The 27,267-nt window shown below is 41.8% G+C and overlaps 1 protein-coding gene across 1 annotated transcript in view; it reads right to left on the bottom strand.

Annotated features, from left to right (window-relative positions):
• LOC106881749 (rapamycin-insensitive companion of mTOR) overlaps positions 1–27,267 on the bottom strand; it is a 75,495-nt gene that overhangs the window by 18,699 nt on the left and 29,529 nt on the right. Inside the window, 16 exon segments of the mRNA XM_089343990.1 lie at positions 3,141–4,354; positions 4,356–4,962; positions 8,136–8,242; positions 9,025–9,117; positions 10,489–10,576; positions 12,708–12,814; positions 14,150–14,305; positions 15,101–15,265; positions 15,860–15,986; positions 17,308–17,456; positions 18,083–18,142; positions 18,754–18,889; positions 19,971–20,014; positions 21,148–21,252; positions 21,853–22,033; positions 23,592–23,692. Of these exon segments, the coding sequence (XP_089200116.1) occupies positions 3,141–4,354; positions 4,356–4,962; positions 8,136–8,242; positions 9,025–9,117; positions 10,489–10,576; positions 12,708–12,814; positions 14,150–14,305; positions 15,101–15,265; positions 15,860–15,986; positions 17,308–17,456; positions 18,083–18,142; positions 18,754–18,889; positions 19,971–20,014; positions 21,148–21,252; positions 21,853–22,033; positions 23,592–23,692 (3,440 nt within the window).

The following is a 27,267-nucleotide window of genomic DNA, read 5'->3' as shown; positions in this document are numbered from 1 at the left end:
GGTTGGCGCTAGGAAAGGCATCCAGCTGTAGAAACACTGCCAGATCAGATTGGGGCCTGGTGCAGCCTGCTGGCTTCCCAGACTCCAGTCAAACCGTCCAACCCATGCCAGCATGGAAAACAGACGTTAAACGATGATGATGATGATGATGATGATGTTTCCTTACTGGTTAATCCTTTAGCATTCAGATTCCTCTGTTAAATTTAATCCTTATTAATTTATACTGTTTTTAATTGATCATGCATTATCGCACAGCATTGAGACTTCAATGATGTGATTGCTTATATTCAGAAGGACATTGTATGGTAGGTGTGAGAGGCCGGATCTGGCTAGTTTGAACATAAAACAGGTGTGGCATTTCGACCAAAATAAGACTAATTCAAATGACAAAGAGCTGATCATATTAAATTTCTTCTCAATATTTTGTTTTATTCCCAGAGATGCATGTGCATGCATGGTTGCGCATGCACGTGCACGTGCATGCGTGTGTGATAAGTCAGAGACATGCAATTACCAGCATGCAGCAAGCAACTAATGCAGTATGACGGAAGCATAGGTACCATGTAACTCAATGTGGGCAGAGGAGGGGGGGGGCGTTGCTGTTGTTGAAGGAGAGAGGGGTTGGGTGGGGGGGGGGGCGCAACAGGCATCGCAACAGATTGAGAAAGTATGTGGTAATGCATGCATGCAAGCGTATGCACTTGTGGCTACCAGTGTGTCAGTTTCGGTTTGAGACACAAACAATAATAATAATAATAATAATAATAATAATGATAATAATAATAATAATAATAATAATAATAATAATAATTCTATGTACTGGAAGCACAAGGCCTCGAATCTAGGGGGAAGCGATTAAGTCAATTACATCAACCCCCAGTGCGCAACTGGTACTTATTTAATCAACCCTGAAAGGATGAAAGGCAAAGTTGACCTCGGCGGAATTTGAACTCACAACGTAAAGATGGATAAAACGCCACTTAGCATTTTTGCCTGGGAGCTAATGATTCTACCAGCTCACCATCTTAATAATAATAATAATAAATCCCTTCTGCTATGGACACAAGGCCCGAAATTTTCGGGTGGTGGTGGTGGTGGTGGGGGGGTACTAGTTGATTACATCATGCTCATGGCTCTACTGGTATTTATTTTAGGGATGCCAAACAGGATGAAAGGCAAAGTCCACCTTGGCAACATAATAACACCAGAAGAAATGCTGCTGAGCATTTTGTGTGGCTTAGTGGTTAGGAAGTTGGACTCAAATCACAAGACTGTGGTTTCAATTCCTGGACCGGGCAGCCCATTGTAGTCTTGAGCAAAACACTTCATTCCATGTTGGCCCAGTCCACTCGGCCAGCGAAAATCAGTAATTCTGCAATGGACCGGGAAGCCAGCCTTATGAACCTATATGACTCAGGAAGGATGTAATAACACAAGGCATTTTGTCTGACATTCTGGGGCAGTAAAGCTCAAAGGAAGCTGAAAGTCACCTGAAACTTTGCCAAGAAAACAGAGGATGACAACAAAAGCAACAATAAATGCAACAACAATAACAAGAACAACTATAAAACGAATTTTTAAGAAATTTCAAATAACAACAAAAGGGAAATGAAGCAGACACATGCACACAGGTGCATACACACACTGCACCAGACACACACACCTTTGCATAAACACATACACAAGCAAACACATACTCTTTTACTCGTTTACTTCTTTCAGTCTTTTGACTGTGGCCAGGCTGGAGCACCGCCTTTAGTCGAGCAAATCGACCCCAGGACTTATTCTTTGTAAGCCTAGTACTTATTCTATCGGTCTCTTTTTGCCGAACTGCTAAGTTACGGGGACGTAAACACACCAGCATCGGTTGTCAAGCGATGTTGGGGGGACAAACACAGACACACAAACACACATACATACATATATATATATATATATATATATATATATATAGTTCAAAAACACACAAAAAACAATAACAAAAAAAGCAACAAAGTGAGGACGTGATATAGATAGTGTTATTGGACGCTCAGGAAAGATACATATATATATATATATACGATGGGCTTCTTTCAGTTTCCGTCTACCAAATCCACTCACAAGGCTTTGGTCGGCCCAAGGCTATAGTAGAAGACACTTGCCCAAGATGCCACGCAGTGGGACTGAACCCGGGACCATGTGGTTGGTAAGCAAGCTACTTACCACACAGCCACTCCTGCGCCTGTTCACACGCACACACATTTATATGTAAACATACATGTTTACACACACACACACATGCAGGCATGCAGACACACATTCATATGCAAACATGCATGTGCACAGAAAGTCGCACATGCTTGCATACAGACATTCACAAGTAAACACATGCACACACACACACAAATACGCATGCAAATGTTTGCATGAACCCGGCACATGCACACACCAAGCCACATGAAGCCACGCATAAATACATACATGTGCAGTAACACATACAACACACACATGGATGCAGACACGTATTCACAGACACCCACATATACATCCTACACCACATGTGCACACACACACACACACACAAGGACGCATATGTAAATACACACATACATGTACACAGACGCACATAAATGCATAACACATGCATACTGACATGCAACACACGCAAACATGCACAATTCTTATATACATGCAGAAACGCATTGCACATACACACACACACGCAATAGCTAATAAATATACACATGCATGCAAACATTCATGCATACGTAAACATGCATGCATGTATGAATGCAAGCACACATACATCCATACACATGTACATTATTTACATTATTTACATTTGACGGATATTTGTCCTCATCTTGTTTGTTTTTAACACAGCATTTTGGCTGATATACCCTCCAGCCTTCATCAGGTGTCTTTGGGAAATTTAGAACCTGGGTTCTCATTCCTGAGGTATTTTTTTTTACTGGTCCATACAGTATATGCAAACACATAGACGCACACATACACGTATGCATCACACACACATCCACATATATATATATATAAGTACACTCACTCATACATACACACAAACACACACACACACACACACACACACAGAAAGCAAGATATTTTTGAAGGTGTGAGGCGGGGGAAAGAAACAAGGTACTTACGATTCGTGGAAACTCATGGCCTCTGCGCTCTTCTGCGATCCAATACTGCAGGTGCGGCTAAAAGCATCGTCCTCTCCATATAGGTTGTTGAGGCCATAATCAGAGTCGACGTCCGAGCTGGACGTCCGCTGGCGTCGGATGAGCCGCAGTGTGGCGAGGCCAGCTGCGTCTCGGGTGCTTGTGTAGGAGACTGGGTTGTCGACGTGTTCAAGGCCTTGCAGCTGCACGCACGGCTTGATGCCGTAAGGCGGGCTGCCGCAGTGACGGCGCATGCTGGGCACACGAGACAGGTTGACCAGCTTGCGCTGTTGCGATGACGGATGCACGTAGTCCTTGCCGCCGGTGTCCGGCAGCGCCGACTGGTGCTGGAGGTGGTGGTGGTGGTGGTGGTGGTGGTGGTGGTGGCCTGCAGCTGAAGAGGAGTCGCTGCTGTCCGTGGTGGCGAGGAGGGCGACGCTTGACGCCGTCGGGCTGCCGCCGCTGCGGCACATGGGGTCGGAGGAGCAGGTGCCACTGCCGCTGCCACCGGCCGTCAACGGTTGCGGCGGGGGAGCGAGGCCTGCTGAATCATCCCCACACGAGCTCACGCCGCTCGTCGTCGAGTCCGTGTTGAAACTGTCCGCTCGGCTCTTGCTGGTCCTCGAACTGTCGCTTGTACTCTGGGGTGGCTCGCGGAGGCTGCCCACGCGCGTCCGGTAGACACCAATCTCAAACGGACGGCAACCTCCCCAGCCACCCCCGCCAATGCTCCCCCCTCCGCCGCCACCACTACTGCCGCTTCCATCGCCGTTGTTGTTGTTGTGGTCATTATGGTTGTTGTTGTTGTTGTGGTTGTTGTTGTTGTTATTGTTGTTGTTGTTGTCGTCGTTGTCGTTCCGACCGGCAACCAGCTGCTGCTCCTCCTCCTCCTCCTCTTCCTCTTCGTCGCCCGCTGGGTCGGTCTCCTGACATTCGGACAGCGAGTCGGAGTTCTCTTCCTCGACCTTGTCGATCGATGACCTCTCCGACTGCGACGAAGAGAACAGCATGATGTGGAGGGACTTTGTCGGCGACCTGTCGCGGTCCCGGTCGACAGCCGGCGCCGCCGTGCCAGGTGGCGGGTTCATGGGAGACAGATACCCGCGTTCCCTCACAAAGCCATGCATCGACTTGCTCTTCGTAGAGAAACGCCCTGCGCCCACTTGGGACCGATCGAACCCGCTCGACCGAGGCGGGTAGCGTCGAACTGCGGCTGATGTTGCCGACTCGATGGAGCGTGATGTCCGAATCGTCCTTCGTGCCACTTCCACTACTACTAACCCCTCCTCCTTTTCCCCTTTCTTCCATGCTGCCACTTCTGATTCCGATGCCGCGGAGTCCACCAGATACCTTAAAGCCGCCCCTCGAATAGCTGCTGCGACCACCTGCCACTGCCCCTGAGGCAGACTCCTTATGTTGCTGCTGCTGTTGGTCTTCCCGTTCCTCGGATGAGCCGTACCGCTCGAAACTGCTCTGCATCCCGCTGAGCCCGAGGTGGAGATTGTTCGTCGCCATCGACGACGAAAGCTCTTCACTGTCTGACCGGGTCCCCCCACTCGAGAGACTAATGTTCTGATGATCACTGGGAGTTTCGGGAGAGAGACCCGTCCCCACCCTGCTGCTTCTGCCACCACTGCCACCGCCTCCGCCGTCATCATCATCGTCTTCGATCACTGGCTCGTGGTGCTCCACAATCGGCCATTTATCGGAACGGTTCCGCCACGTGGACTCCCAGCCATACTGTGCTAGAATGTTGGCCCCCTGTCGGGTGGAGGCCAGCAAGCCGAGGGTGTAGAAAGCGGTCCTGCAAAGGAAACCAGAAAAAAAAACAGAAATTAATTTGGGGAAGCAATAAAGGGTTTCATAATTAAAATAAATGTGTGTTATTTCTTTACTACCCACAAGGGGCTACACACAGAGGGGACAAACAAGGATAGACAAATGGATTAAGTCGATTATACCGACCCCAGTGTGTAACTGGTACTTATTTAATCGACCCCGAAAGGATGAAAGGCAAAGTCGACCTCGGCGGAATTTGAACTCAGAACGTAGCGGCAGACGAAATACCGCAAAGCATCTTGCCTGGCGTGCTAACGTTTCTGCTATCTCGCCGTATGTGTGTGTATGTGTTTGTGTGTGCATGCGTGTGTGTGTGTGTGAATGCATGTGTGAGTGTGTGTGCGTGTGCATGTGTGTGTGTGTGTGTGTGCATGTTCGAAAATATATATGCCAGAGAAACTGTGTCTGTGTGTGCATGTGTGTGTGTGTATGTGTGTATATGTGTGTGCACTCTCTTTTACTCTTTTACTTTTTTTGCTGGTCAGTTATTTTTAGCGTTTTGACAGAAAAGAGTCATTCTAAAACTGTTTTTTAACGTAAGCATACCCAAACAAGTTGAATGCTTACACAGAGCAGGTTTTACAGCCACATCATCCAAACCGACCGGGTGAAACCGGGCTTAACTGCTAGTATATATATATATATATATATATATATATATATATATTTTGCTTAGGAATTGCAAGACTGATAACTTGGTGTGGATCTTAATATACGTAATATGTTCAACATAAGCATTAAGACTGACAAAGAATATATGGGGTGTCGGATCTCCATACATCAAAAACAAACAGGAGAATCTATCTCACACACACACACACACATACACACACAAAGTATTCGTGAATGAGTTACACTTGTGCCTCAACTCACGTGGAAAAAGTGCGACTCATACTTAAGTAAACACACGAAGAATGTGTCCACAAGCACACACACAAACAGCTATATACATACATACATACATATATAATACTGATTTTAATTGGCTTACGATAAACTGCTTTTTTTTTACACTAAAATTACAATTAAAATTAAAGAATTAGTGGAGCTTGTAACTTCAATATTAAATTGCAAAGTACTTCCCCTCCCACTTTATTTTTGAAAAAAGAAAACATGGTAATACAATATCACAATACTATTTTATACATTACTTTTGTATTATATATCAATATATTCTATGTTAAACAAAATATTAAAATCTAATATACCGGATTACACTAGATTATATACTTACTAGAGTTATATATTAACACTTGTAAGGCAATTTTGGGTCAAAGATTGAGATCATCATCATCACTATCATCATTATCATTTAACATCTGCTTTCCATGCTAGCATGGGTTGGACGATTTGACCGGGGACTGGTGAACCAGATGGCTGCACCAGGCTCCAATCTGATCTGGCAGAGTTTCTACAGCTGGATGCTCTTCCTGACGCCAACCACTCCGAGAGTATAGTGGGTGCTTTGACGTGCCACCGGCACGAGGGCCAGTCAGGCGGTACTGGCAACGGCCACGCTCAAATGGTGTTTTTTACGTGTCACCACCTGCACAGGAGCCAATCCAGTGGCACTGGCAACGCCTGCGCTCGAATATTAAGGTAGTATATTTATACATGGGCTTTAACATTAGGTGGCTTTGTGGTCAGGGTACTCAGCTCACACTCGTAAGGTGATGAGTTTGATTTCCAGCGGGATGTTCCATCCTTGAGCTGTGTGGGAAATAAACTCGATTGCTCTCACAAACGAGAATACTAAAAATGAACCGGACTGCTCTCAAAGATTCAGTAAAAAAACAGGAAAAATAATCCAGAATCCTTGTTTGGTACCGGATCGATCCCAGAATCTAATCAGTTTGTGCCAGTCATTAAGCCCAACATCTCTAAAAGTTTCATCCGAATCCATCCAGTGGTTCTTGAGATATCTTGTCCACGGACAAACAAACACGGCTGAAAACAATACCTCCGCCTTCGTTAAGGCAGAGGTAATGATAATAACCCTTTCTATTATAGGCACAAGGCCTGAAATTTTGGGGAAGGGGTTAAGTCAATTACATCGTCCCCAGTACTCAACTGGTACTTAATTTATTGACCCCAAAAAGAGGAAGTTGACCTCAGTGGAATTTGAACTCTGAACATAAAGACGGATGAAATAATTAGTAGCATTTTGGCCAGTGTGCTAACGATTCTGCATGTCCGTTAGCAGCTGACGATATGTGCATCTCTGATGACGAGCAGAAGTAGTGGGGAGCATCATATCCATGTGTTGAGAGGAATTCTTTGGGGTTTGAATTATTCACCTTTGGAAACAAGGCCGTTTCGTTCATCATCCTTATTCAGGGATCTTTTGAGCAGGATGGGCTACTCAACCTGAAGAAAATTCTAACTGGGTCCCACGTGTGAGGTCATACACTGTTTATCTTGATATGAGATCACCATGTTGCGCACATGTGGTTGTGATGCATGTGCCTGGTCTACCCTTATCAGACGGGTAGTCATGATGGAAAACAAAGTAATAACAATGCATTACTATTTTTTAGATTATTTGTTGTTATTATTATTATTATTATTTAATGTTCGTTTCCCATGCTGGCATGGACTGGACAATTTGACAGGAGCCGTCAAACTGGAGAGCTGCCCAGTCTGTCTGTGCGTCAAAGTGTACTCACCCTCTCACGGAGAACGATCTGGGAGATAAGGTTTATGAAAATGATGAGGAGGATGATGATGATGATGATGACGATAATGATGACAATAATAGTGATGACGGCGATGATTATGATGATGATGATAATGACAATAACAGTGATATGATGATGATTGTGATGATGAAAGTAACAATGACACAATTATGATGATGACGATGAGGAGGAGGGGGAGGATGGTGATGATGACAATAACAATGATGTGATGATGACGATGAGCAAAATGAAAATGATTTGATGATGATGATGATGATGACAATAAGTAATGTGATGATAGTGATGATGATGACGAAGATAATGACTCCAATGATAGTTATGATGACGATGACGACAACGACGACGACGAGTATGATGAAAGTGATGACGTTGATGACAATCACGATGCTGACAATGGTATTACTCTTGCCAGTCTGTCTGTGCGTCAAGGTGTACTCACCCTCTCACAGAGAACACGCCGCACTCCTCAGCAAGTCGGATGATTTCGGTGACCAGACCTTCTTCCTTCAACCAGACGATGCCGTATGTTGACATGCCAATGTGACCCTTTAAATGGAAGAGAGAGACGCCAGGATCAGAGGGGAGGCACAGGGTGAACATGTGATAAGTGACTAATACAACAAAAAAAAAACCAGCCTAAAACGATTAACTAGAGTGCAGAAACACACACACACACACACACACACTTACCTATAGCTTACATGTGTGTTATTTCTTTACACAAGGGGCTACACACAGAGGGGACAAACAATGACAGACAAACGGATTAAGTCGATTACATCGACCCCAGTGGTGCGTAACTGGTACTTATTTAATCGACCCCGAAAGGATGAAAGGCAAAGTCGACCTCGGCGGAATTTGAACTCAGAACGTAGCGGCAGACGAAATACCGCTAAGCATTTCGCCCGGTGTGCTAACAATTCTGCCAGCTCACCGCCTTATGTGTGTGTGTGTGTGTGTGTGTGTGTGTGTGTGCAGAAAGCCAGAAAGCTCAGAGAATGGTGCATTGGAGGGGTAGGGTGGAGAGTGGTAGGTGAGGGGAAACGGGAGACGGGTAAGGATGGGGCAGGTGCGAGGAGAAAGAACAGAGGCACGGTCCACAGATTATGCCCGGGCAAGGGCAGTGTGGATAAGGGTGAGGGGACATCTAGCCCCCCTACTTTGCTGTAAGCTGAGAGACGCGCAAAGACATATACAGAACAGCACAAATACAAACATACACACACACACAAACACGCAACACACACACACACACACACACACACACATACAACCATAAGCACCTAAACACACACACTGAAAGTTTGAAATACTAAACGAATACTAACCACGGCCCAAAGAGCAGATTTCAACTGAATTAGATCAGTGTCTGTATTGAGCACCTGATACTTGATACAACGGAAATATTCTTGGATACAATCCTGAAACAGTATACAAACATTATTATTATTATTATGATTATTATTATTATTATTGAGTGAGAGAGCAGTGCATGCCATCAAAGTGATACTAGGGTACAAATATACGTAGCCCATTATACCCATCATGACCACCCGTCTGATAAGGGTACACCAGGCACATGCATCCCAACCACATGTGTACGGCATGGTGATCTTATATCAAGGTAAACAGCGCATGACCTCGCAGGTGGGGCCCAGTTAGAATTTTCTTCAGGTTGAGTAGCCCATCCCGCTCAAAAGGTCCCTGAATAAGGTTTGTTTAAGGATGTTGAATGAAACATCCATGTTTCCAAAGGTGAATTATTCAAACCCCAAAGAATTCCTCTCAACACATGGCTATAATGCTCCCCCACTACTTCTGCTCGTGACCAAAGATGCACATATCGTCAGCCACCAAGGGACATGCTCAACTGGTTAAGGTCAAACAACTGACAAGTAAATCTGTGGTATTAAGCAGAATATTTGCTGTAGCCCATCTTTTTATACCAAGACAAAACAATGTACATGATAACACTTCCAATCAGTTAAGATCAGAAGCCATGAGAACCACTGCCTGGTACTGCATCCGGGCATTCATTATTATTATTATTATTATTGAGTGAGAGAGCAGTGCATGCCATCAAAGTGACACTGGGGTACAAATATACGAAGCCCATTATACCCATCATGACTACCCGTCTGATAAGGGTACACCAGGCACATGCATCCCAACCATATGTGCGCGACATGGTGATCTCATATCAAGATAAACAGCGCATGACCTCGCAGGTGGGGCCCAGTTAGAATTTTCTTCAGGTCGAATAGCCCATCCTGCGCAAAAGGTCCCTGAATAAGGATTGTTTAAGGATGTCGAACAAAACATCCATGTTTCCAAAGGTGAATTATCCAAACCCCGAAGAATTCCTCATATATTATCATTATTAAGGTGGCAAATGCTTAGCAGTATTCTCGACCACCTTTACATTCAGAATCCAAATCCCGCTGAGGTCAACTTTGCTTTCCATCTATTTGGCATGGATAAAATAAATACCAGTTGAACACTGGGGTCGATGTAACTGACTGGTCCCCTCCCCTCAAATTTCAGGCCTTGTGCCCATAGTAGAAAGGATTATTATTATCATTATTATTATTATTATTATTATTATTATTATTACTATTACTATTATTATTATTATTATTATTATTTTTATTATTATCATTATTATTATTATTATTATTATTACTATTATTATTATTATTATTACTATTACTATTATTATTATTATTATTATAATTATTATTGTTACTAGCAGCAGCAGCAGTAGTGCTGCTGTTTTTAACAGACTGTCTTACCTGAGATTTGAGGAGCTGAAAGCCCTGTTTGTGTTGGGTCAGTTGTCCATATAAGTGGATAGGGAGGTAGACGTCTTTACGCGGACATCTGCAACAGGAGATCAGGAAAAACAGTTTAGTCGCTCGACAGCACAAAAGTCACTAAACCCTTAACACCCCCACCCTACCATAAAGAGAGAGAGAGAGAGAGAGAGAGAGAGAGAGAGTGGTGAGGCAAAAATTTACTATCTGTGACATTACCCCTTGGACACAATCCTTACTACAATCCCTTGCAATACAATTATGAGCGAGGTGCCTTCCTTGTGTTCAGGGATCGGCTTGTCTTGAATCTGTAGTTCACTCTATGTTGTGCTGCGTGCATACAGTTAGCCAGGCTCGTGTTTCTGGTCCATTCTTTGCTGATGTCAGTCAATAAATGTTTTGAAGGCCCCTTGGTCTCTTCCCCTCATCACTGTCAAGATGGTCTTGGAGCAGTGCCTCAAGGATGCACACGAACTTCCTATCTACTTAAGGAGGCACGACCACTTTCATATTACACCTGTTTTCTGTTCAAGGCTTAGCAAATAAAGCGATAGCTGCAATAAAATGGTAGTTGTCCTTTGTTATATCATTACAGCAACACAGTTATCCAACACTCGTTTACTCTTTTACTTGTTTCAGTCGTTTGACTGTGGCCATGCTGGAGCACCGCTTTTAGTCGAGAAAATCGACCCTAGGACTTATTCTTTGTAAGCCTAGTACTTATTCTATCGGTCTCTTTTGTCGAACCGCTAAGTTACGGGGACGTAAACACACCAGCATCGGTTGTCAAGCGATGGTGGGGGGACAAACACAGACACACATACACACATACATATATATATATATATATATATATATATATATATATATACATACGACGGGCTTCTTTCAGTTTCCGTCTACCAAATCCACTCACAAGGCTTTGGTCGGCCCAAGACTATAGTAGAAGACACTTGCCCAAGGTGCCACGCAGTGGGACTGAACCTGGAACCATGTGGTTGGTAAGAAAGCTACTTACCACACAGCCAAACCTAGCAATTTTTTCTGCAATGAAACAGTTAAACCAGTCATGGAAAGCACATCGACAAAGTACTTTTAGCCCAAACCAAAGTCTTCAACAAAACAACCGAATCATCATCATCATCATTTAACATCCGTCTTCGATGCTGGCATGGGTCGGAGGGTTGACAGGAGCCAGCCAGGCAGAAAACTGCACCAGACTTCTATGTCTGTTTTGGCATGGTTTTTGACAGCTGGATGCCCTTCCTAACACCACACACCCTGCAGAATGGATGAGTGTTTTGTATGAGGCACCATCACAGGTGAGGTGAGTTTTGGCATGGTTTTTGACAGCTGGATGCCCCTCCAAATGCCAACCACTTACTGAATAAAAAGGCTTAGCCCAAAATCCCAAACTAAAATCGCTCTAAAAATGTGGTTAATCCTGTCAGAAAATTATTGAAGTAAATTTATAACGAGATTCAATTAAATGTTCATAATGGAAAGAAGTTGAAATAAATGATTAAGTGTAACAATTATCCCACATTGAGAAAGGAAAAATGGGAAGGTGCAAAAGAAAGAGAAGGTTTGGACAGAAAAAGGGGCAACAGAGAATGGTAGAGATGGAGGTGGAGATGCAGAGAGAAGGGTGGGGAGGGGTGGGGAATAGGGTGGGGAAGAGGGGCGGGGAAGAGGGTGGAGATGCGTGGGGAGAGGGGTGCAGAGATAAGGGTGGAGAGGGGGTGGAGAAAGCAGGGGTAGAGAGAGGGTGGATAAAGAGGGGGTAGAGAGAGGGTGGAGGAAGAGGGGTAGAGAGAGGGTGGAGGAAGAGGGGGTAAAGAGAATGTGGAGAAAGAGGGGTAGAGAAAGCGGGGGTAAAGAAAGGGTGGAGAAAGAGGGGTAGAGAGAGCAGGAAAGGTGCAGAAGGGGATGGAGAGAGGGAGTAGGGAGAGAGGGAGTAGGGAGAGAGGGGTACAGTGATGGGGTGAGGGTGGAGAGAGGGAATGGGGAAAGAAGGGGGCAGAAGAGAGGAAAGAGAGAGAGAGAGGGCGAGGGGGGCGAGGGAGGGGAGAGGATAGCAAGAAACTGAAAAGACAAACAGACAGACAGAAAGAGAAAGAGAAAGGGAAAGAAAACGAGAACTGCTCCCCACCCACCCCCACCCTCACCGGCAACAACAAACTCTGGCTGTTACTTACTTTTTACTGGTCCGCCTGGCAAATGAACCTTCATAGGTTCGTTCGTAGGTGGTTAGGGCCTCGTTCAACAGCTCTTCGACAATTTTCACATAACGCACGTTGAATGACTGCGAAAGAATGGCAAACAAAAGAGTGGGTTTATGAAAAAAAAAAATATGCATATCATCATCATCGTTGTCGTCGTCATTTAACATCCATTTTCCATGTGGGTGGCATGGGTTGGATGGTTTGCCAGAAAGCTGACCATCTGAAAACCTCCCCTAGTTCCATGGCTGTTTTGGCATGGCTTCTACGGCCGGATGCCCTTCCTCACACCAAAGACTTTACAAAGTGAACTGGGTGCTTTTAATGTACCACCAGCACTGGTAAGGGCTGTTTTGGCAGGGTTTTTATGGCTGGGTGCCCTTCCAAATGCCAACCACTTTACAGAGTGACCTGGGTGCATTTTACATCACACACACACACACACACGTATACTGTTTAAGTGTTTAACTGGTTTCAGTCATTTTATTGCGGCCATGCTGGAGCACCGCCTTTAGTCGAACAAATCGACTCCAGGACTTATTCCTTGTAAGCCTATTACTTATTCTATCGGTCTCTTTTGCCAAACCGTTAAGTTACGGGGACGTAAACACACCAGCATCGGTTGTCAAGAGAGGTTGGGGGCACAAACACAGACACACACATATATATATATATATATATATATATATACATATATACAACGGGCTTCTTTCAGTTTCCGTATACTAAATCCACTCAGTCACTCCTGCGCATATATATATATACAACATATAATTATTAGGCTCTCGGTATTAATTTTGCCTCTGTTGCTAGTAAATGTATGTTTTTTGTTTTTTTTAACGAGCCCACTGGCTGATCACAACCCCAGGGCCTGTTCTAGCATTGTCAATCTAGATATCAATGGTGAGTAATTGAATTGCTTCTGTCTCTAGTAGTCGAGCATCCATCACTGAAAAGACCAAACAAGGTTGAAATCACAGGATCTGGTGGTCTCGGTGCTAGAGACAGCAGGAATTTATCTCTCCACTAGTAATATAAACAAGAGTGTATTTTGCACCAAAGCGCTGATATGAGAGTTTATCTCATGGTATCGACAGCAGTATAGCTTGTTCTAACAACATCCATGTTTATGAGGGGATATTACTTTTCAATATTAATACGGCATCTGTTGCTAATATATATTTTTCATAAACTTCCTTCAGTTACTGTCAACCAAATCCATTCACAAGGTTTTTTTTGGTCAGGCCTGAGCTATTGTAGAAAACCCATGTTCAAAGTAGCATGCAGTAAGATTGAACCTGAAATCATGCAAGTTAGGAAGCAAATTTCTTAATCACAGAATTATGCCAAAAAAAAAACAATAAAAATGCACAAAGAGAAAGAGAAGGGAAACAAATGCCTAGTGGTGCTCTACAAACCTTGTGCCATCGGACCAGCTCATTGTCAATGTAGTTTGTGTCTCGCAGTGAAGTGAAGCCACGTTGATGAGACAGAAAACGACACAACAACATGGTACCTTTCTCGCCCAGGTGTAGCACGGAGGGCCGGTGTTTGATTAGAGACTCCAGGTTACTCTGAAAGAAACATAAATACAACCGCAATTTACCATGTTTGAATAAATGACTCGCTGCTTATTTTAATTAGAGTAGTTAACACTCATTATTATTGTGAAGGGCCTTTATAAGCTTCTTTCAGTTTCCATCTACCAAATCCACTCACAAGGCTTTGGATGCCCTGAGATTATAGAAAGAGACACTAGCCTAAAGTGCCATGCAGTGGAACTGAACCCAGAACCATGTGGTTGGGAAGCAAGCTTCTTACCACCCAGTCACATTTGAACCTTTGTTAGATTCATTATTGTGAGAGGCCGTTACAAACTTCTTTCAGTTTCCCTCTACCAAATCCACTCACAAGGCTTTGGTCGGCCTGAGGCTATAGCAGAAGACACCCCAATACTCAACTGGTACTTATTTTATCGGCCCCGAAAGCACGAAAGGCAAAGTCGACCTAGGCAGCATTTGAACTCAGAACATAGCGGCAGACGAAATACTGTTAAGCATTTCACCCAGTGTGCTAGCGATTCTGCCAGCTCACAGCCTTAATAATAATAATAATAATAATAATAATAATAGTAATAATAATAATAATAATAATAATGCTTTCGAAATTTTCACACCAATTTCTGTAAAGGGGATAGATAATAATAATAATAATAATAATAATAATAACAATAATAATAATAATAATAACAATAATAACAATAATAATAATAATAATAATAATAATAATAATAGCAACAACAGAGCAGATTAAAACAAAAACAAAAATACAATGATGGCTGCAGAAATGTGGCCACCATGCCTACCAACCTGGATTTCACATGCTTCATCGATCACATTCAGTGCTGCCATAGCAACGGCCCGACTCTGGTCATACAGTTGCGTGACCAGCACCTCCATGCCCCAGGATCGAAACATAGGCATCTTGGTTCGTAGAAGCACTCGCAGGAATTTTGTTGCATACAGCCGACCATTCTGGAGCAGAAAAGGGACAAAAATTGGTAGAATGGATTGCAGGGGACAGTTATGCAAAAAAGACAACTGTGTGTTTAAATGTGTGTGTGTGTGTGTCCATGTGTGAGCGTACATATGTGTATGTGTGTGTGTACATGTGTGTGTACATGTGTGCATGTGTGTATGTATATGTGTGTGTATACATGTGTGAGTATACATGTGTGAGTATACATGTGTATGTGTGTGCATGTGTGTGTATACATGTGTATGTGTGTGTGTACATATGCATGTGTGTGTGCATATGTGTATATGTGTGTATACATGTGTGTGTGCATATGTGTATATGTGTGTGCATGTGTGTATACATGTGTATGTCTGTGTGTGTGTGTGTGTGTGTGTGATGTTAAACCATTAATCTCTACAGATTTATATATTATAGGGGAAAATACCTAGGATGGGTGTTTTAGAGAGAGAGAGAGAGAGAGAGAGAGAGAAGAAAAGAAAGAGTTAGAGAGATAGTCAGATAAATCAAGAAACAGACCACCACCCCCAACCCCCTCTCGCAAGCGCACCACTAGACACCCCTGCAAGAGTAGAATGATACGCATCGCTTACCTCGGAGGAGGAAACCAGCGCCTTGGAAAGAATAACTTTAGTGGAACAGTCCCGAGCATAATACATACTGGACACGATCAACTTGATGTAGACATCAGGGGTCGAGGCGGAGATTACATCACAGATGCTGTAAAAAAAAGGGGACGATAAGATGAGGCGAAAAAGGAAAAAAAAAAAGGGGGCAGCGGAGTGGGGTCAGTATGGGAACAGTGAAGCAGGGTTGCAGAGGGACGATGTGGGGGGGAGTTAGAAGAATATGGTATAAACTGGACGAGGGTTCCATTCGATCCGATCAACGGAACAGCCTGCTCGGGAAATTAACAGGCAAGTGGCTGAGCACTCCACAGACACACGTACCCTTAATGTAAGAGATTCAGCATGACAAAGAAGAGTTCAACAAGGCTGGCTGCCTCTTGTCAAACTGTCCCGCCCATGCTAACATGGAAGGCAGATGTTAAACAATGATGAAGATGATGAAGATTATTATTATTATTATTATCGTTTTCTGAATCACTTTCACTCACACCAGACTCATGCACACCATCACTTGTAGATGTGATTGCCGATTCACAAGCACTCGTAGACAGACTTGTGGATTTCTTTTTAAAAAACTAGTCTGGAGTTGTTTGCTTAGAAGAAGCTTTATTCGCTCTCTAAAATGTCTTGGTAGCACACAAGCATTTGTTATGGTAGTAGAAACTCTTGCACTTCCTTCAAAGTTTAGATCTTGTGCTCGAAAAAGAAAACTCGTAAACCCCAGGGTCTTGTAAAGCAGGTCCTAGTAAGAGTGAGGTGTTACTGCATGCGGTTGAATTGGTGCACTGGTTGAATTGTCAAGGTACACACCCAAGTATCTTCATCTGTTTACATAAGAATCTCAGAGAATTTTTAGAATGTCTTACAAATCTTCATTGTACGACTAATAAATATATATGTATGTATGTATGGACTGGACACGTTATTAGAATGAAGGATAGCAGGATTCCTAAGCAGATGCTCTATGAAGAACTTGTGAATGGAAGGAGACTCCGGCAGAAACCAAGGTTGCACTTTAAGGACTGTGTCAAGTCCTCATTAAAGGCTCGTGATATTCAGGACACTGACTGGGAGAACAATGCCTGTCATCGTCACAGATGGAGGAAGCAGGTTAAGGAGGGGATGAACACTTTTGAGAGAGCACGTATTCAGCATCAAGAATTTAAGCGAGCTGCGCGAAAGTGCACAGCTCGTAGAGTGAATGGGGAAAGCTTGATCCGCAATGTTTGCAGTGGTGTATGCTTGTCAAGAGCAGGGCTCATTAGCCACCAACAGAGCCGTAAATGCAAAATATAAGTTAGTCCTAGAGCGCACAATGTTCCTGAAGGTCAGCAATGGTCTTCCTCGGTCATGAGTGGACAGCCATCATGTATGTATGTAGGCATGCATGTTATATATGTATGTATACATACCTTTGGAAGATGCCAGCTCGCTGTAGACACTGCTCTCCACGGTCAGTGGCTGAGAACCGACCGATGAAGAGGAAGTAGTATTTGGAGAGCGTATTGTTGATAAGAGTTGGTGAGAAGATACTATCACTAATAGCCCGCTCGCTCTTCATCTGTGAAGGATTGAAGAAGAACAAGGCAAGATATGAATACAACGACGACAACAACAACAACAGCAAGATTAAGGTTTAGTCAGAGGACGGAAGGCAGCAGAGGTTGGGGGGTGACACTGCGTGGCAACAAAGGACCAGATGTAGGACAGAAACCATGGGCTGCCTTTCAGATTGGGGTTATGTTCCAAATGCATGCAACAAAGTCACCAATGGAATAAGTACTAGGCTTACAAAGAATAAGTCCTAGGGTCGATTTGCTTGACTGAAAGGCGGTGCTCCAGCATGGCCACAGTCAAATGACTGAAACAAGTAAAAGAATAAAAGAATAAAAGAATGACTTTAAATTGCGTATGGGACTGAGGCCCTGGTACAGGAGTAACAAGGTTTCGAGGATTAGGGAGTCACCTCTTAACTGTCATTGTCCCCAGTCAACCCTGGCCCAGACTTGTAACTTCTGTCAGGGTCTCAGCTATGAGGGAATCAGTGTGTCTGTATATGTCATATGTGATGACAGGAGATGATGCTTTACTATAATGTCATTAAACAAAAGGGACTTATCAGTTAATTAATTCAATTAATGAAATGAGTAAATAGTCTCATCAAAGTGTTAATTAGAAATAACTTACCTCTGACAAACAATTATTAATGTCACCCAGGAATTCAACAATCAGTTTATTGGTCTCTTCCTGTAACAAATAAATTATACTCATACAGTACATATCTATAGAAAATATCTACATAAAATATTTGAAAAAAGATGTTCTTAAATTAAAGTTATTAATTATGTAAGTAAAATTTAAAAAAAAAAAAAAACATTAACACAAACCTGATGGAAGAAATTTTTGGTGTAAGCGCTTGCTTTCATTGCTTTCAGCTTTTTAAACACACGTGGTTGGTGTGTGTGTGTGTGTGAGAGAGAGAAAGAGAGAGAGTGTGTGAGTGTGTGTGTAGCATGTGTGTGGATGTGTGGTAAAACACTCGCACATCATATTACCTTATTATTCACGGCCATTTGATAAGCATGCTTGCAGTCACTTATACTTAAACCTGTAGCATTCAAACTGGCCATATCCAGTCCAAATATTCGACCTTGATTTATGTTCAAATGGGCCAAGTGTCTTCAACTGTAGCCTTGGTCTGACCAAAGCCTTGCGAGTAGATTTGATAGATGTAAACTGAAAGAAGCCTATAGTATATAACTGTATATATGTAAATGGGGGGAGGGGATGAATCAGGTGTGTGTGTGTGTGTGTGTGTGTGTGTGTGTACATGCATAAGTATTTAAACCAGAACTGACCACATCTGTTTCAATAAGGAAATCAATGAAGTGACAACAGGCAACTGTGATTTTGCGGGCAGCGGGATATTTCTGTTCAATGGACGAGTACTGACCACTGGTTGGTTTGAAAAAATATAGCAGGCGGCGTACAAACCTGGCAAAAGAAGATGACCATAACAATGAGCATGTTAGGCGATAATGTATATCACATTGCATTGAACACCAAAGCAGCCATATACATACATATATACATACATATATATATACATATATATAATAATATTAGGGACAAAATCCAAAATTACAGGTAAAAAACTCAATTAAAATCAATTTATAAAAAATTAAAATTAAATTGAGCTTTATAGATAAAGTATATATAAAATATATAGTTTTAGGGAAAATAACCAATTTTCAAGAACTCATCGATGAAAATCCACTATCACATATAGAAAAATTAACAATTAAAAGCACAATAAATGAGTATAATATAAAGTAAAGTAAATATCATAAGATAAATCTTTTTATTATATTATATTTATCTTATGATATTTACTTTATATTATACTCATTTATTGTGCTTTTAATTATTAATTTTTCTATATGTGATAGTGGATTTTCATCGATGAGTTCTTGAAACTTGGTTATTTTCCCTAAAACTATATATACATATATATATATATATATATATATATATAAAATTAATCTACAAAGGTGTCATTAATTGTATTATTATCCAATGTAACTATTTTAAAAATGATAATAACAGAATGAATGACACAGGCGATAGCAGGTCAAAAATAGCATTAAATAGCCGAGGGATTAAAATTTAAAATTAATCAAAGGACATACTAAGTACTGTAAATCCTCGAGTATAATCCACGCTTTTTCCCCCAAAATTTAAAGGTCAAAATTTCCAGTGCGTACTATATAAGAGGTTAAAAATGAAAAATATTTTTTAAGCAAAATTTTCTGCAGAAATGCACCATTTTCAGCGTGGCCATTGCCAGTACCGCCTGACTGGCCTTCATGCGGGTGACACGTAAAAGCACCCACTACACTCTCAGAGTGGTTGGCGTTAGGAAGGGCTTCTAGCTGTAGAAACTCTGCCAAATCAGATTGGATTGGAGCCTGGTGCTGCCATCCGGTTTCACCAGTCCTCAGTCAAATCGTCCAACCCATGCCAGCATGGAAAGCGGACGTTAAACGATGATGATGATGATTTACACTATACTCACCTCTGGCTTGTTTGATCGTCAAGCTTCTTAAATTTATCAGGGCACTGAAATAGAATAAGGGAAACAGAAAAAACAAGTGTCAGTGGTGGTGGTGATGATGATGATAAGAAAGGTGGTCAGCTGGCAGAATCGGTAGCGCACTGGGCAAGATGCCTAGTGGTATTTCATCTGTCTTTACATTCTGAGTTCAAATTCCGCCGAGGTCGACTTTGCCTTTCATCCTCTCGGGGGTCGATAAATTAAGTACCTGTTGCATACTGGAGGTCGATCTAATCGACTGCCCCCCCCCCCCCTTCCAAATTTCGGGCCTTGTCTCTAGAGTAGAAAAGAAATTCTTAGCGGTATTTCGATCGTCTTTACGTTCTGAGTTCAAATTCCGCCGAGGTCAACATTCAACACATCCAACATTTGTTTACCCAGTTGTAGAAAATTTGCCACACAAAGAGCGCTGCACACACACACACACACACACACACACACACACACACATATATTATAAATGCAATTAAAAATGCACATATATATTTATTACATCATCTCATTATAAACTTTGATTATCCTTTCATTATAACTGGTAGTTTTACAATTATAATAGTCACACAGAGAAAAGAAAGATTTACTATATATATATATATATATATATACACACACACACATATATTCTTTTCAGTCATTTGACTGTGGCCATGCTGGAGCACCGCCTTTAGTCGAGCAAACTGACCCCAGGACTTATTCTTTGTAAGCCTAGTTCTTATTCTATTGGTCTCTTTTACCAATCCGCTAAGTTACAGGGACATAAACACACCAGCATCATTGTCAAGCTATGGTGGAGGGACAAACACAGACACACATATATATATATATATATATATATATATATATATACGACGGGCTTCTTTCAGTTTCCGTCTACCAAATCCACTCACAAGGCTTTGGTCGGCCCGAGGCTATAGTAGAAGACACTTGCCTGAGGTGGCAGACAGTGGGACTGAACCCGGAACTATGTGGTTGGTAAGCAAACTACTTACCACACAGCCACTCCTACGCCTATATATCTATATATATATATATATATATATATATATATATATATATATATATATATACACACACACATATGTATACATATATATTATGCATAAACACAGTTAGAAAAGGAGAAGAGTGTATACGGTACCTTTAGTAATGCAGATATGGAATGCCAGTCCCAGCTCTTGTGTTCTTTGGTGCTCAATACATGCGTCTCTCTGATCACCTGACTTACAAAGTCATCAGCGTTGAACTGTGGAAAGACAGAGAGAAAGAGAAAGAGAATATATCATCATCATCATCAATAATAATTTCCTCCATGATGATGATGATGATGATGATGATGATGTGCATATCGGCTTTTGTGTCCACCCAGCATGTGCGTACACGTTTACCAGTATGAATGTATGTGCCAGTGAACATGTGTGTGTATGTACATGTTTATATGTCTGCCATATGAGTAAGAGCGAGTGTGTGTGTGTGAGTGTGTGTGTGTGTGTGTGTGTGTGTGTGAGTGTGTGTGTGTGTGTGTCCCCAGACATGTAAAGTCATTGCTGTTCTACTTTCAGCTAATGAAGTTACCCTTAACTCCTTGGTATTTAAACTAACCTTATCCAGCCTTAATATTCTCCCTGTTTTATGTTCAAGCTGACCTGGTCAGGCTTCTCCCACCTACCCTACAACATCATTCTAAAGACACACAACCATATCACTGAAATCTCAAACCTCTGAGATAATGCAAAATTTATTCAAGACAATGTGAATAAGTAAGCTTTACACCTGACCGATTAATCTTAATACTAAAACATTACACTGACCATGTTTTTCCCAAGAGGAATACAACACTACTGACCACAGTTTTCACTGCATCCGATGAAAATTTGTCTTGGCTGAACTGAGTGTAGAAGCTCTCCTGTTGTAGTGTGGTGTTTGCGTTCTGGATGAGTTGGTCAAGAAACAGGCTGCACGGCCTCGGGCCGCGCTTTTTCAGGGTGTGAATGCGATTCAGGTAACTCACCGCTAACGTGGCACGGCTGCAACACAAACAACTTAGAGGTTTAGATTTTAAGCAAAAGCCAAAAGAAAATTATAATTTAAAAAAACCAAGAAAATACAAAAATTAACAGAATTTCAGAAGGACTAACGAGATACTCGCATGCTAGTAAATGCACTTTCACACAACACTCTAGACACAAATTAGCATAACCACAGATTATCCAATTTTACAGACGAATGACCTGAGGCTAGAGTAGAGGACACTTGCCCAAGATACTGTGCAGTGAGATTGAACCCAGAACCATGTGGTTGGAAAGCAAGCTTCTTACTACACAGCCACTATACTCTTTTACTTGTTTCAGTCATTTGACTGCGGCCATGCTGGAGCACCGCCTTTAGTCGAGCAAATCGACCCCAGGACTTATTCTTTGGAAGCCTAGTACTTATTTTATCGGTCTCATTTGCCGAACCGCTAAGCTACGGGGACGTAAACACACCAGAATCGGTTGTCAAGTGATGTTGGGTGGACAAACACAGACACAAATATATACACACACATACACAGACACACACACACACACACACACACATATATATATATGACGGGCTTCTTTCAGTTTCCGCCTACCAAATCCACTCACAAGGCTTTGGTTGGCCCGAGGCTTTAGAAGAAGACACTTGCCCAAGGTGCTACGCAGTGGGACTGAACCCAGAACCATGTGGTTGGTAAGCAGGCTACTTACCATGCAGCCACTCCTGTGTCTATGTAATAATTTTTTCCGTTTTATTGTGTATTTGTTTCTTTTTAGATCTGACCTTTGCCATTGATCTTCTATAAGAATGAACCATCATTATCATCGTCATTTAACATCCGTTGTCCATGCTGGCATGGATTGGACGGCTTGACTGGGATGGGACACTGGAAGGCTGCACCAGACTCCAGTCTGATTTGGTATGGTTTTCTACGACTGGATGCCCTCCCTAACACCAACCACTCTGAGAGTGTAGTGGGTGCTTTAACGTGCCACCAGCACAGGTGCCATTTGTGTGCCATGACTGCGATTTTGCTCGGCTTGATGAGTCTTCTTCTCAAGCACAACATAACACCAAAGGTCTTGGCCATTGCCTTTGTGAGGCCCAACACTCAAAAGGAACTCAGCCACTTTGTCTCCATCAGGCCCAACGCTTAAAAAGAACTCAGTTAATATGCCTCCATGAGGCCCAACGCTTGAAAGGAACTCAGCCAGTATCCATTAATTTGCCATTTCTATCTAATGAAGACCAATAAAACAGGCAATGAAGAGTTTATTATAACAAGATATCACTTGAAATCACCTGAGGAAACACATCTACACCAAGGGATACACCTAAACCAGTAATGCAGTATGCCATCTGCAAGGGATTGATGTGAGATGGGTCGAAACAACTGTAGTGATCAATAAAGATTCTCGAATCTTCCATCTCTCTCATTAATTACACACACACACACACACACACACACACACGTGTCAATTCATATGCATGTACAAACATATATAAACATATAGAAAACGCATACATGGATGCATACACAGAAATACAAATGATATACTTAACTGTCTGTGTTGACCCGGGATATCGAAGGATGAGGCAACAGCCATAAGGTTGGGTAAACAATGGCTATGTGTTGTGCATTCATGGGGCAACAATGTGTTGGCCTGGAAATAGACAATAATAATAATCATCATCATCATCATAATAATAATAATAATAACTAGCTGGACCCGTGAAAAATTCACGGAAAACATAAAAAATGGAAGCATCTGTAAATTGTGCGCTGGGGCCATGAGAAATGTTTCTATATTGCAACAGTTAAAGGCGGTGCGCTGGCAGAGTGGTTAGCGTGCCGGGTGAAATGCTTAGCGGTATTTCGTCTGCCACTACATTCTGAGTTCAAATTCCGCCGAGGTCGACTTTGCCTTTCATCCTTTCGGGGTCGATTAAATAAGTACCAGTTATGCACTGGAGTCGATGTAATCGACTGAATCTCTTTGTCTGTCCTTGTTTGTCCCCTCTATGTTTAGCCCCTTGTGGGCAATAAAGAAATAAGAAACGTTAGCACACCAGGCGAAATGCTTAGCGGTAAATTCCGCCGAGGTCGACTTTGCCTTTCATCCTTTCGGGGTCGATTAAATAAGTACCAGTTATGCACTGGAGTCGATATAATCGACTGAATCTCTTTGTCGGTCCTTGTCTGTCCCCTCTATGTTTAGCCCCACGTGGGCAATACAGAAATAAGAAACGTTAGCATGCCGGGCGAAATGCTTAGCGGTATTTCGTCTGTCTTAACAAATCTGAGTTCAAATTCTGCCAAGGTTGCCTTTTGTCCTTTCGGGGTCGATAAATTAAGTACCAGTTGCATACGGAGGTCAATCTAATCAACTGCCCCCACCCCCAAAAAATTTCAGGACTTGTGCCTATAGTAGAAAAGTATATTGTGACAGTTACAGAATATAGAAAGAAGTGTAAAACCAATAACTATATTAATCCAACCAAAATATCTCAGTTACGCAAAAGTAAACAGAATTACTATTTAGCCTTAGAATACATCGTATATATTCAGAGAACATTCTTGGTTTAGTGGTACGGAACGTTCTTCTGGTATTCGTTTATTCTTTTACTTGTTTCAGTCAATTTAAGGTGGCCATGCTGAAGTACCGCCCTTTAGTCGAAGAAATTGACCCCTGGACTTATTCCCTGTAAGCCTGGTGCTTATTCTATCAGTCTCTTCTGCTAAACAGCTAAGTTACGGGGATGCAAACACACCAACATCGGTTGTCAAGCAATGGTGGTAGTGGTGGGACAAACACACACACACAAATACATACATACATATGTACATAAATATATATATATATATATACAGCAATAAGGAAATATTATGTCTATTTATTCATTTTTTTATAAGACAATTATAACAATATACATACATGTATGACATATGCTTTACATATAAATACCAGTAATTATTAATGTATATTGTTATAATTGTTTTTTTCTAAAAAAATAAATAAATAGGCATAATATAATGTCTAAAAGTTGATGAATACCACCTCTTGATCCCCTCCATTTTTCTTATTGCTGTATAAATTAAGGGTAAAACAACTTTTTACCCTCACTCATTTATTACATTCAGGAATGTAATTGCCATGCAATGAAAAAAACACTTGTGTATTAATAATTGGGTTTTCTACCAGCAGTATATTGCATAGATATTATCCCTTAGTTGGTTGTATTCACAACCTCTAACTCACTTGGAATTAATTATATATATATATATATATGTATATATATATATATATATATATATATATATATATATATATATAATATTAGAAAAAATAATAAGGTAATCAGAGATCTGGATGGTTGTAAATTTACAGATTTTTATTAATCATATATTAGTGCTTTCATCTACTCTAATAGATTCTTCAGATTTAAATTTTTTTGAAGGGATTCATCTCTTTTTATAGTATGATTGAGCATGTAGGGGTGGAGAGAGAGAGGGGGAAAAAGTAATGTGGGGTGTATAGGATAGTAAGAGGGTGAGGAATGGGGAGTAAGTGAGAGAGAGAGAGTGTGTGTGTATGTGTGTGTGTGCCTGTGTATCTGAAAGGAGTGTCAATGGAAAAGAGAAGAAAAGAAAGAAGACACTCCTTCTTTCAGATACACAGGCGCGCACACACCCTCTCTCTCACTTTCTCCCCATTCCTCACCCTGTTTTACTATCCTATACACCCCACATTACTTTTCTTCACCTCTCTCTCTCTCCACCCCAACACACTCAATAAAACTATAAAAAGAGACAAATCCTTTCAAAAAAATTTAAATCTGAAGAATCTATTAGAGTAGATGAAAGCGCTGATATATGATTTATTAAAACATGTAACATATTAATAAAAATCTGTAAATGCACAACCATCCAGATCTCTGAGTACCTTATTTTTTCTAATATATAATACCTGTACATCACCTCCAAAACTTCTAATATATATATATATATATATATTCTTTTACTTGTTTCAGTCATTTGACTGCGGCCATGCTGGAGTACCGCCTTTAGCCCAGCAAATTGACTGCAGGACTTATTCTTTATGAGCCTAGTATCGGTTTCTTTTGCCAAACCACTAAGTTACTGGGGCGTAAACACACCAGCATCAGTTGTCAAGTGATATTGGGGGGGGGGGGACAAACACAGACACACAAAGATATACATACGTACATATATATATATATATATATATATATATATACGACGGGCTTCTTTCAGTTTCCGTCTATCAAATCCACTCACAAAGCTTTGGTCGGCCTGAGGTTATAGTAGAAGACACTTGCTCAAGGTGCCATGCAGTGGGACTGAACCTAGAAGCATGTGGTTGGTAAGCAAGCTACTTCCCACACAACCATACCTGTGCCTATAGAAAAATTCACGTTCCCCTGCCAGGAATCGAGCCCGGGTAGCCTGGGTGGAAGCCAGGAATATATGTGCAAGTGTGTGTCTGTACATCTACGTAACTTAGTGGTCAGGCAAAAGGGATTGAAAAAATAAGTACCAGGCTGAGAAAAAAATAAACAATGAGGTCGATAGATTCTACAAGGCGGGGCCGCAGCAAAAAAAAAAAAAAAATTTTATTTTTATTTCGATAGGGGAGGCAACTGTCATAAACAGGGAGGCAACTTCCAAACGTAATAAAAAGGGAAAAATACTAAGGGAAATAACTCAGCTTGATAAAAACAAAGAGTTATGTGCGCTTTATTAGGCATTTGACTATGGCCATGCTGGAGCACTGCCTCAAAGAATTTTTTTAATTATTATTTTAAGTCGAATGAATCCACTGCAGTAGTTTTTTTTTTAAAGTCTAGTACTTCTTCTATCGATCTATTTTGCTGAACTGCTAGTTTACGAGGACGTAAAGAAACCAACACCGGTTATCAAACTGTGGCGGAGGACGAACACACACGCACACACACGGGCAAATGTCTCCTAGTATAGCCACGGGCCGACCAAAGCCTCGTGAGTGAATTTGGTAGACAGAAACTGAAAGAAGCCCGTCGTATATTTGTGTGTGTGTATGTGTGTGTGTTTGTGTGTGTTTGTCCCCAAAACCGCTTGACAACCGATGCTGGTGTGTTTACGTCCCCGTAACTTAGCGGTTCGGCAAAAGTGGCCGATAGAATAAGTACTAGGCTTACAAAGAATAAGTCCTGGGGTTGATTTTTTTCGACTACATCC

The sequence above is a fragment of the Octopus bimaculoides genome, chromosome 28 (assembly GCF_046866305.1).
Source record: "Octopus bimaculoides isolate indiv1 chromosome 28, ASM4686630v1, whole genome shotgun sequence".
Taxonomy (NCBI): domain Eukaryota; kingdom Metazoa; phylum Mollusca; class Cephalopoda; order Octopoda; family Octopodidae; genus Octopus; species Octopus bimaculoides.
The sequence above is the reverse complement of the archived record's forward strand: the minus strand, read 5'-3'. Positions and strand labels throughout refer to the sequence as shown.